A 12,972-nucleotide genomic window follows, 5' to 3' on the forward strand; every position below is an offset into this window, starting at 1 on the left:
AAATCCTTTTGTTTTCCTTGAAATCCTTTCATTTTCCTTTCATAAGATGTCTCCTGGATTACCAGATACGGATCTCACAATAGATATTCGTATGATCTACAAACATTCTTGATATTGTTTCAGTTTGCATACTTAAAGTGTGATTCAAGTAATGTTTGAGAATCGGAAGAAATTTACAATCGATTATCGAATTGAATCAGGGGTATGTTTTCAATTCATTATCGAGATTATACAGAGAATTCAGTTTAGTTACATTGTAATTTATTCATTCAAGTAAATAAATCAAATGCTGGTGTTATCTATTGTAATTAAACAATTCAACAGTTTTATTTTCAATACCGTTGATTTCTAAATTAATTATTTTTTTCTCAACTGAACCATCAGTGTTTTGATATTTGTTTTTGCCAGCTTTAACAATTTCGTGACCATGATGTTTGTCAAGATGGAATTATATGTTGTACAAGAAAAATAATAATAAACGTCATACACCCGATTTTGGAATAGAACTGTATGTATCAAATTCATTCAAACAAAAAACAAGCAAGAGTCGGCAGTTTTATCTGTATAGACAACGACCACTAAGCTTCGCTACGCAAAATTTACATTGTTGACCTTAACAGATAAAACTGCCGACTCCTGTGGTTTCCATATCTGTTATGTTTGCTAGGCGGTCCTTTGATTTTCTTCTTAAATCCAAAATACTTCCAGACAACAGACAGATATCAGCTTTTTCAGCCATTGTTACACTATTTGAATTTGGAGTTATCACCTGTTCAGGAAATTTAAAAACATAGATTAAAACCGGCAAATGTTTACCAACTCTCAATATTAGGTTTCAGCTATTGATTGTCGATACCATTGGTGGCAATCTAGCGACGATTTTTCGATGGTTGGAGACTATCGCTGAATCACTAGACTCGAGTCTCATTGGTTTAGCAGTGACATACTTGCAAAGTGCAAGTTTTAAGTCCTGAGCTTCTATATGACAGAGGCATATTTGGTGGTAGGTAATAAAATCAACTAGGACAAAGAAAACCCTCAGCTCGAGGAAAACAGTGCAAAATTTGAAAAGGGGCTCCTGCTGAAAGATATAACAGTAGAAAATATAAATGTAGTGACATAGAATGCTTTAGTGAAGATAAACAGATTTGGTTTGGTTGTTTATTCGGGAATTTTTCACTTAGCGACACACCTAAGTCATTAAAACAGGTAGTGACAGTTTCATCGCCAAACACTCAGCATCAGATGTGAATGTCACGGGTCCTTGGAGATGACCTTAAAAACGGATGACCCGTGTCACAGTAGGTGTGGCACGCTAAAGAACCCTCACTGCTCAATGGCCGTAAGCGCCGAGCATAGGCCTAAATTTGAAGCCCTTCACCGGTCTTGGTGACGTCTCCATATGAGTTTAAAATTCTCGAGTGAGACGTTTAGCAAAATACAATCAATCAATCAATCATTGACAATTGAGATGTCACCAGCTACAGCTGTAGCAGGGAGGATTCTTTAGCGTGCCTATGCCTGCCACAACACTGGAGCTCCATTTTTGATAAGGTCATAACCAAAAGACCCATCCTTTTCACTTCTAATTGCCGAGCGTTTGGTGAAGGAGCAATTACTACCTATGTTTACATCTTAGGTTTGGTGAAGGAGTAATTACTACCTATGTTTACATCTTGGGTTTGACCCAGCCATGACATGAGTGGGACTTGACCTCACCACCTCACAGTTACAAAGCAGACGCTCTCTCTCGAGCTACCGCGTCCAATCTTGAAGTACGATACTGTTGAAGTACACATCACGTCCGACAGTGCCCTGTGTCGCGGCAGGCATTGACAGAGTAAGATCCCATGGCTGGCTCAAACCTAAGATGTAAGCATAGGTAGTACTTGCTCCTTCGCCAAACACTCGACATTTAGAAATGAAAATCATGGGTCTTTCGGATATAACACTAAAAACAGAGGTGCCCGTGTTGTGGCAGGCATTGGCACATTAAAGACCCCTCACTGCTATGGCCATGAGTGCTGAAGCATAGGTTAAAATTTATGGTACTTCATTTACAGCTAGCGGGTGATGTCTCTGAGTGAAATATTATCAACGGGACATTAAAAAAACCAATATTTCAGTCTTCCTCCACATGCATTATTCCAGATGATAGAACACTGCATATTTTGAAAATAAATGATAATCATTAATAATATCATTCAAAACATGTATTTTCTTTCATTATTATAGTAATGTCAGTGAGAGATTGCCTGGAAGACCAACAAATAACAGAGCAGAAATACATGTAAGTTATTATTAGCAATACATGTAAGTTATTATCAGAAATACATGTAAGTTATTATCAGAAATATATGTAAGTTATTATTAGATATACATGTAAGTTATTATTAGATATACATGTAAGTTATTATTAGACATACATGTAAGTTATTATTAGAAATACATGTAAGTTATTATTAGAAATACATACAAGTTATTATTAGAAATACATGTAAGTTATTATTAGCAATACATGTAAGTTATTATTAGATATACATGTAAGTTATTATTAGAAGTACATGTAAGTTATTATTAGATATACATGTAAGTTATTATTAGCAATACATGTAAGTTATTATTAGATATACATGTAAGTTATTATTAGAAATACATGTAAGTTATTATTAGAAGTACATGTAAGTTATTATTAGATATACATGTAAGTTATTATTAGCAATACTTGTAAGTTATTATTAGCAATACATGTAAGTTATTATTAGTCATACATGTAAGTTATTATTAGAAATACATGCAAGTTATTATTAGAAGTACATGTAAGTTATTATTAGCAATACATGTAAGTTATTATTAGACATACATGTAAATTATTATTAGAAATACATGGAAGTTATTATTAGAAATACATGGAAGTTATTATCAGAAATACATGGAAGTTATGATCAGAAATCCATGGAAGTTATTATTAGAAATACATGTAAGTTATTATTCAGTGATTTTTTTGGGGCCAAAATGCCACCGACATTCGGCTGTTTCCCCTCACAAAAATTAGCTAGTTTTTCCCAATTATATCTGTGTTTTTCCCAATTTTTTATCTAGGGAAATTATCCAATTAAAAAAAAAAGGTTACCGTATATTGCTGACAAAGAGGAAATACGTTTTTTTCTTCAGTTTTATTCTCCAAACCACTGCACATGCAAAAAGCTTTTGTAAAGAATATGTAAAACAATGAAGGCATCCATATAAGCAGATATGCAGCGAAGTATATAGTTTCCAGATACACATTAAGCCATATTGTTGACACTTCATGTTTGACCGCCATTATATGTAGGGTCAGGCTAATAACAGGAAGTGGCCAACAGTATAGGGTTTTACTAAAATCCGAAAAATACAAACAGGAGAGATATTCTGGAAACTTGATTATTAATATAATATTTACAAGATTATGGGTACAATTGCTGGTGAATTAATAATTTATTATTTTTATTATGATATTAGACAATAAGTGCTTCTTAGAAAAAGTTAATGATATTAATACAAGGTGTGACTTCCAATACATATTTATTTTATGATTTTAAATCAGATCTGAAATAAACCTCAAACAAAAATTTGATTATTTTATGCATCTTTACCATTTTAATTTACTATGAGTGATTTTTCCCAATTTGAGGAAAATGTCGCTAATTTTTCCCAATTCAAAAGGAGGGGTGGTAGTTTGAAAAACCAAAAAAAATCACTGTTATTAGATATACATGTAAGTTATTATTAGATATACATGTAAGTTATTATTAGATATACATGTAAGTTATTATTAGCAATACATGTAAGTTATTATTAGATATACATATAAGTTATTATCAGAAATATATGTAAGTTATTATTAGATATACATGTAAGTTATTATCAGAAATATATGTAATTTATTATGGTATTTTGCAGTATTTATTTTACGTGTGATGACCCCAACTCAAACATTTTTGCTCAGAAATCTGTGCATTTTCTGAAAATATGGTAGTTATTCCAATTTTAATATCAACACATATGCATCTGGGTAGTGAATTATAATTATTTTATTATTATTTTGTCCTATGAATATAATAATGATAATACTTACTAGGTAAGTATATTTTAACATATATCTACTTGATTTCAAGGAATATTTTCTGTAAAGTTATTCTTGATTGAAATTACTGCAGAAGAATATCTCATTATTTTGAGTCAAAACATCCTACCTGGACATTTTTTATTTATTTATTTTTTTATACATTTTATGGTAAACAAGTACTGAAACAAAATTTGCAATCAACTTTTGACTCACTCAATAAAAACATGCATCCATAACTTCATGATTTATTTTAACTTTGATTTACCATAACTCATCAGAGTTAGGGGGGAAATCTATACTGGAGAAAGGAAATAAGTTTGAATTGTCATTCTTTGCTTTGGAGTAGGAATTCCAACATGTTTAATGTGAATTATAATTTGTTTTTGCAGGCTGCAAGAATTGCAGTGAAACAAGCAAAAGAAAAGGGGATGAAGAGTGTGACAGTTTTAACAGATAGCCAGCTTCTTATAAACGGTAAAATAACTAATACAGTATATTCCACTTATAATGAAGTCACTTATATTGAACTATCTGTTATATTGAACTATCTGTTATATTGAACTGTCTGCTATATTGAACTGTCTGTTATATTGAACTGTCTGTTATATTGAACTGTCTGTTATATTGAAGTCAATTATACTGAACTGTCTGTTATATTGAAGTCACTTATATTGACCTATCTGTTATATTGAAGTCACTTATATTGAACTATCTGTTATATTGAACTATCTGTTATATTGAACTGTCTGTTATATTGAACTGTCTGTTATATTGAAGTCACTTATATTGAACTGTTTGTTATATTGAACTGTTTGTTATATTGAACTATCTGTTATATTGAACTGTCTGTTATTATACCCCCCGCAACAAGTTGTTGGGGGGGGGGGAGGGTATACTGGAATCGAATCGGGTTGTCCGTCTGTCTGTCCGTCCGTCCGTCTGTAGACGCAATGGTTTCTGGGCTCTAAAGCATTATCCTTTCCACCTACCGTCACCATATCATATATATGGACTACCCATGGGATGAAGATGTTCCCTATCGATTTTGGCGTCAAAAGGTCAAAGGTCAAGCGCACTGGACATCGAAGTAGCAATATGGTTTCCGGGCTCTAAAGCATTATCCTTTCCACCTACAGTCACCATATCATACATATGGACTACCCATGGGATGAAGATGTTCCCTATCGATTTTGGGGTCAAAAGGTCAAAGGTCAAGCGCACTGGACATCGAAGTAGCAATATGGTTTCCGGGCTCTAAAGCATTATCCTTTCCACCTACAGTCACCATATCATACATATGGACTACCCATGGGATGAAGATGTTCCCCATCGATTTTGGGGTCAAAGGTCACGTGCACTGGACATCGAAGTAGCAATATGGTTCGGTTTGTCATGCCATTTGTTTTTTACACTCAGAAAAGAGGTAGTTTATACCTATCACCAACACCCTTTGGGAGATTGGGGTAAGCGGGGGGATTCTTAGTGAGCATTGCTCAAAGTACCTCTTGTATTGAACTTCTGTTATATTGAAGTCACTTATATTGAACTATCTGTTATATTGAACTATCTGTTATATTGAACTGTCTGTTATATTGAAGTCACTTATATTGAACTGTCTGTTATATTGAACTATCTGTTATATTGAACTGTCTGTTATATTGAACTGTCTGTTATATTGAAGTCACTTATATTGAACTGTCTGTTATATTGAAGTCACTTATATTGACCTATCTGTTATATTGAAGTCAATTATATTGAACTATCTGTTATATTGAACTGTCTGTTATATTGAAGTCACTTATATTGAATTATCTGTTATATTGAACTGTCTGTTATATTGAAGTCACTTATATTGAACTGTCTGTTATATTAAAGTCACTTATATTGACCTATCTGTTATATTGAACTGTCTGTTATATTGAAGTCACTTTTATTGAAGTCCCTTATATTGAACTGTCTGTTATATTGAAGTCACTTATATTGAAGTCACTTATATTGAACTATCTGTTATATTGATCTGTCTTTTATATTGAACTGTCTGTTATATTGAACTGTCTGTTATATTAAAGTCACTTATATTGAACTGTCTGTTATATTGAACTATTTGTTATATTGAACTGTCTGTTATATTGAAGTCACTTATATTGAAATGTCTGTTATATTGAACTGTCTGGTATATTGAAGTCACTTATATTGAACTGTCTGTTATATTGAACTGTCTGTTATATTGAAGTCACTTATATTGAACTGTCTGTTATATTGAACTGTCTGTTATATTGAACTATCTGTTATATTGAAGTCACTTATATTGACCTATCTGTTATATTGAAGTCACTTATATTGACCTATCTGTTATATTGAACTGTCTGTTATATTGAACTATCTGTTATATTGAAGTCACTTATATTGAACTGTCTGTTATATTGAAGTCACTTATATTGAACTATCTGTTATATTGAACTGTCTGCTATATTGAACTGTCTGTTATATTGAACTATCTGTTATATTGACCTGTCTGTTATATTGAACTGTCTGTTATATTGAAGTCACTTATATTGAACTATCTGTTATATTGAAGTCACTTATATTGAACTATCTGTTATACTGAAGTCACTTATATTGACCTATCTGTTATATTGAAGTCACTTATATTGACCTATCTGTTACATTGAAGTCGCTTACATTAAACTATCCCTAGTAACATTATTTGTATAGTTTAACATCAATATATCATGTATATTGAACTTCAGATTTGATGAACAATTTCAGTTTATCCGGAGTAGACTGTACAATGAAACAGAAGGTGGAGTTTAATTACTCTAGTCATTTTTATCCACTAACACACCCCTCACTTTTTATCGTTGGCATACAAATTTCATTACTTTAAAATAGACATTTTAATTTTCAGAATTTTACTGTAAGCATTGTTCATTTTTTAGATGCATGAATGTACATCTTTGCACTATTCAAATTATTTCAAACTTTGAAAGCAGTTTTAAACCAATTCCTGAGACCAAGAGGTTGTAGTGTATAAAGCCTGAGATCTGATGTGAAGAGACTCATTAAATGATTGGTTTCACACTATCATTATTTTCAGGCATGACCTCTTGGATTCATAATTGGAAGAAAAACGGATGGACATTGTCAGACAACACAAAAGTAAAAAACACGGAGGATTGGAAAGCTTTGGATACAGAGATGACGGGTATCAATGTCAAATTTGTAAGTGGCTCAATTTAATCTTAAATGGGTGTTTAACACACATGTACAAACTGACAAGCTTTCAAATGCAATAGGGGATATTCCGTGTTATTAATTCAGTTAACAAATATCAGTGGTACATAATCAGTGCTTGGCGTGTGTCCCGTGTAAATTATGCATTAAATTAGCTTAGGACGCATGATTTCAATAAAAGTGTGCATCCCAACGGACACATAGAAATTCGAAATTATGTGTTAAGCGTTTTCATTTTTCCCCCGGTATCTAAGCTCCAGAACATACTACACACTTGAGATATTCTGAAAGAAGAATTCATTGGTCAGCTTGCATTGCATTAACCTATTGGATGGTTTCAGAAAACTTGCATTGTACCACTCGCAAAATTCAAATCATTGGGTTGATGTGTTGCATGAACTTAGCCATGAGAAAATTTCTAATTTGAAATCATTTTGACTATGAGTCAGAATTTTCTGTAAGTGAATTACTTGATAGCTTGTAATAAAAAGTGAAAGACTTATTCCCTAAAGAGGAGGAGAAGAAGAGGAAGCTTCCTCCTTAACTTGGTGTGTTTATACCCGTGATTGTCAGGCTGTTTGTTTATATCCGTGATTGTCAGGCTGTTTGTTTATATCTGTGATCGTCAGGCTGTTTGTTTATAACCATGATCGTCAGGCTGTTTGTTTATATCCGTGATCGTCAGGCTGTTTGTTTATATCCGTGATCGTCAGGCTGTTTGTTTATATCCGTGATCGTCAGGCTGTTTGTTTATAACCGTGATCGTCAGGCTGTTTGTTTATAACCCTGATCGTCAGGCTGTTTGTTTATAACCGTGATCGTCAGGCTGTTTGTTTATAACCGTGATCGTCAGGCTGTTTGTTTATATCCGTGATCGTCAGGCTGTTTGTTTATATCCGTGATCGTCAGGCTGTTTGTTTATATCCGTGATCGTCAGGCTGTTTGTTGATACCCGTGATCGTCAGGCTGTTTGTTGATATCCGTGATCGTCAGGCTATTTGTTTATATCCGTGATCGTCAGGCTGTTTGTTGATACCCGTGATCGTCAGGCTGTTTGTTGATATCCGTGATCGTCAGGCTGTTTGTTGATACCCGTGATCGTCAGGCTGTTTGTTTATATCCGTGATCGTCAGGCTGTTTGTGTATACCCGTGATCGTCAGGCTGTTTGTTTATTCCCGTGATCGTCAGGGTGTTTGTTTGAAAGAATGAAATTTGGACTCATTGATTTTAGCATTGGACTCATTATTGTAATCAAGGGGAGTCCGGTGGACTCATGATATCCATTTTCAAATAATTTAAAAGATTTTAATATCCAATCATTGTTATTCCCTGAGAGGCGACATGTGAAATGGAAGTCAAGAGGGGTATTTTTAAAAAATATACCGGGTAAACTTGAGATCTGCTGTCAGCATTACTAGCGTTAAATCTGGACTCTTCAGATAACAAGACCTGTGTCCAATTTAAGCATGGACTCGGCCTCTGTCTGGCTCACCACACTCTGTAACGTCGATGATGCAGTTTAAGCTGTAACCCTTTGTTAAGACCCTGTGCAGAAGATCCCAGTGTGTGTCAATATTCTTGATTCTGTTCTGGGATTAGTGACGTACAATCGTTTGCCTTTCTGTAGTCACAGCAGCTGTAAACCCACACCACAGCAGCCGTAAACCCACACCACAGCTGCCGTAAACCCACACCACAGCAGCCGTAAACCCACACCACAGCAGCCGTAAACCCACACCACAGCAGCCGTAAACCCACACCACAAGTGACGTTTCTGCACATATGCTTGTTGACCTGTTGTCACAAATGGTCAGCCAGGCCTTGACCGATCATTCACTGATCCTGTCTGATGTTACCGTCACAACAAATAGCTTTATAGTACAGGGATGACTAACACCTGCAGAATACCGATGGCTTGATTTTGCATTTCATTGTTTAAATGCAAGATAGTCTTATTCTTTTTATCTTTGTTGATTTTGCATCTGCAATTACTGTGACAAAATTTGTTTTTACCTTTCATTAGTTTTGAATAATGCCCAGAAAATTTTATGCAATGCTGCTCACATTGCATGAATAAATGTCTGTCAGTATAGATGTCCCTTTACTAATCCCTATGGGCCATATCCTCGATGAGTTCTTCATTGCAGGTGCTATGTATATCAGAAGTCATTTACAAAACCTTTACTCTGTTACAGAAGTATGTGCCCGGCCACAAAGGTGTTGATGGTAACGAGAAGGCTGACAGATTGGCCAATGAAGGAGCAATGAAAGTGGCGGCGAAGTCTGGAAAATCCTGGTTTTGGTGATGCTGGAGTGATCTATTAACAGACCGTAACACTGAATGATAGTCAGGCTCTCGATGCTGCACGGGTCTGCCCAGTTATACCGACCGCAGGAAGTGACTGAAAATTCAGAAGCTGTCTAAACTAATAGTAGACAATATTTACATGTACATATATTTCTCATGGTGTATTTTGGTTTATTATTGCGTGTTGTGTTCAATCCGTTTGTATGATTTACTTTAAGCATTTTAATATGATGATTATTTTGTGCATCATCAGGCTTCAAATTTGTTACTGTACAATACAATGGATTTTTCCATATATTCAGCTTTCACTGGCTTTTTAGTCCCCTACCGACAAAGTCGAAGGGGACTTTAGGTTTGTGCTCCGTCTGTCCGTCCGTCCAGTTTTCTGCACTTTTTTTCTCTGTTTTTGCAGATGTTTATTTGGTACGTTGCTTTGCCATAACAAGTTACAGATCAAGTTCGAATTTTGTCTCGGTCCGTTGATTTTTCACTTAGTTATGGCCCTTGGACTTAGAAAAATAGCATGAATTATCAGTTTCCGGACTTTTTTTTTGTTGTGCTTGCAGATATTCATTTCATATTTGGTACATTGCTTTGCCATAACAAGTTACAGAATCAAGTTTGAATTTGGTCCCAGTCCGTTGATTTTTCATTAAGTTATGGCCCATGGACTTAGAAAAATAGCATGAATTATCAGTTTTCCGGACTTTTTTTTTGGTTGTGCTTGCAGATGTTCATTTGCTATTTGATACATTGCTTTGCTATAACAAGTTACAGATCAAGTTCGAATTTCATCTTGGTCAGTTGAATTTTCATTAAGTTATGGCCCATGGACTTGGAAAAATAGCATGAATTGTTAGTTTACATCCAAGTTTCTTATCTCTGTAGATAAGAGTACTACACTTAAAACTTCTAGCATAGTAATACAACAATATAGCTAAATTATTCATGATAACCTACATGTCACAGTTTATTGACTTGGTTAAAGACCTAAACCTAATTATAAATTTGTCTTTTTTCCAGGTCTAGTCTCTACTCGAATAGTAGTTGATTTCCAACCATTCCTATGCTGGTTCCCCAATTTTTCCTTTTACCATAACCTACATAATGAACTTTGAATATTGTTGTGGTACAGTAATTTTTGCAACCGGTAGGGGACTATGTATTGCCATGCAATACTCTCATAATGCTTGTCGATGTAGAGATAAGGTAATAAGTTGATCTAGAGATAATGTGTTGTGCTGATGTTTAGATGAGGTGTCATATGTTTACAAAGAAACAAAGAAATGTAGCTCTTGATACACACAAACAACAAATCTAGCCCTTGATACACACGTAAATCTAGTACTTGATACACACAACAAATCTAGCCCTTGATACACACACAATCAAATCTAGTCCTTGATCCACACAAACAACAAATCTAGTCCTTGATACACACAAACAACAAATCTAGTCCTTGATACACACAAACAACAAATCTAGTCCTTGATACACACAAACAACAAATCTAGCCCTTGATACACACAAACAACAAATCTAGTCCTTGATCCACACAAACAACAAATCTAGTCCTTGATACACACAAACAACAAATCTAGTCCTTGATACACACAAACAACAAATCTAGTCCTTGATACACACAAACAACAAATCTAGCCCTTGATACACACAAACAACAAATCTAGTCCTTGATACACACACAATCAAATCTAGCCCTTGATACACACACACAATCAAATCTAGTCCTTGATACACACACACAATCAAATCTAGCCCTTGATACACACACACAAACAACAAATCTAGTACTTAATACACACACAATCAAATCTAGCCCTTGATACACACGTAAATCTAGTACTTCATACACACACACAAACAACAAATCTAGCCCTTGATACACACAAACAACAAATCTAGCCCTTGATACACACACAACAAATCTATCCCTTGATACACAAACAACAAATCTAGTCCTTAATACACACACACAACAAATCTAGTCCTTGATGCACACAAACAACAAATCTAGTCCTTGATACACATGAACAACAAATCTAGTCCTTGATACACACACACAACAAATCTAGCCCTTGATGCACACACAACAAATCTAGTCCTTGATACACACAAACAACAAATCTAGTCCTTGATACACACAAACAACAAATCTAGTCCTTGATACACACACACAATCAAATTGAGTCCTTGATACACACAAACAGCAAATCTAGCCCTTGATACACACACACACACACACAACAAATCTAGTCCTTGATACACACACACAAACAACAAATCTAGTCCTTGATACACACAAACAACAAATCTAGCCTTTGATACACACACACAATCAAATCTAGCCCTTGATAAACACACACAATCAAATCTAGCCCTTGATAAACACACACAATCAAATCTAGCCCCTGATACACACACAATCAAATCTAGCCCTTGATACACACAAACAACAAATATGTAGCCCTTGATACACACACGCAACAAATCTAGCCCTTGATACACACACACACAACAAATCTAATCCTTGATACACACACACAACAAATCTAGTCCTTGATGCACACAAACAACAAATCTAGTCCTTGATACACACGAACAACAAATCTAGCCCTTGATACACACAATCAAATCTAGTCCTTGATACACACACACAACAAATCTAGTCCTTGATGCACACACACAACAAATCTAGTCCTTGATGCACACACACAACAAATCTAGTCCTTGATGCACACACACACAATCAAATCTAGCCCTTGATACACACAAACAATAAATCTAGCCCTTGATACACACGCACAACAAATGTAGCCCTTGGTACTCACACACAATCAAATCTAGTCCTTGATACACACGAACAACAAATCTAGTCCTTGATACACACACAACAAATCTAGTCCTTGATGCACACACACAACAAATCTAGTCCTTGATACACACACACAACAAATCTAGTCCTTGATACACACACAACAAATCTAGTCCTTGATGCACACACTCAACAAATCTTGTCCTTGATGCACACACAACAAATCTAGCCCTTGATACACACTCACACACAATCAAATCTAGTCCTTGATACACACACACTAGCAAATCTAGCCCTTGATACACACACATACAACAAATCTAGTCCTTGATACACACACATACAACAAATCTAGTCCTTGATACACACATACTCAACAAATCTAGTCCTTGATACACACACACTCAACAAATCTAGTCCTTGATACACACAAACAACAAATCTAGCTCTTGATACACACACACACACACACACACAATCAAATCTAG

The 12,972-nt window shown here is 34.9% G+C and overlaps 1 protein-coding gene across 1 annotated transcript in view; it reads left to right on the plus strand.

Moving 5' to 3' along the window:
- The window catches only part of LOC125668521 (ribonuclease H1-like), a 27,943-nt gene extending 17,995 nt beyond the window's left edge, over positions 1-9,948 (plus strand). Inside the window, exons 9-12 of the mRNA XM_056161375.1 lie at positions 2,236-2,290; positions 4,498-4,582; positions 7,206-7,330; positions 9,539-9,948. Of these exons, the coding sequence (XP_056017350.1) occupies positions 2,236-2,290; positions 4,498-4,582; positions 7,206-7,330; positions 9,539-9,649 (376 nt within the window). The 3' untranslated portion in view covers positions 9,650-9,948. The remainder of the gene's footprint in view (positions 1-2,235; positions 2,291-4,497; positions 4,583-7,205; positions 7,331-9,538) is intronic.
- The last annotated feature ends 3,024 nt before the right edge of the window (positions 9,949-12,972 follow it).

This window comes from Ostrea edulis, chromosome 4 (assembly GCF_947568905.1).
Source record: "Ostrea edulis chromosome 4, xbOstEdul1.1, whole genome shotgun sequence".
NCBI classification, from domain to species: Eukaryota; Metazoa; Mollusca; class Bivalvia; order Ostreida; family Ostreidae; genus Ostrea; species Ostrea edulis.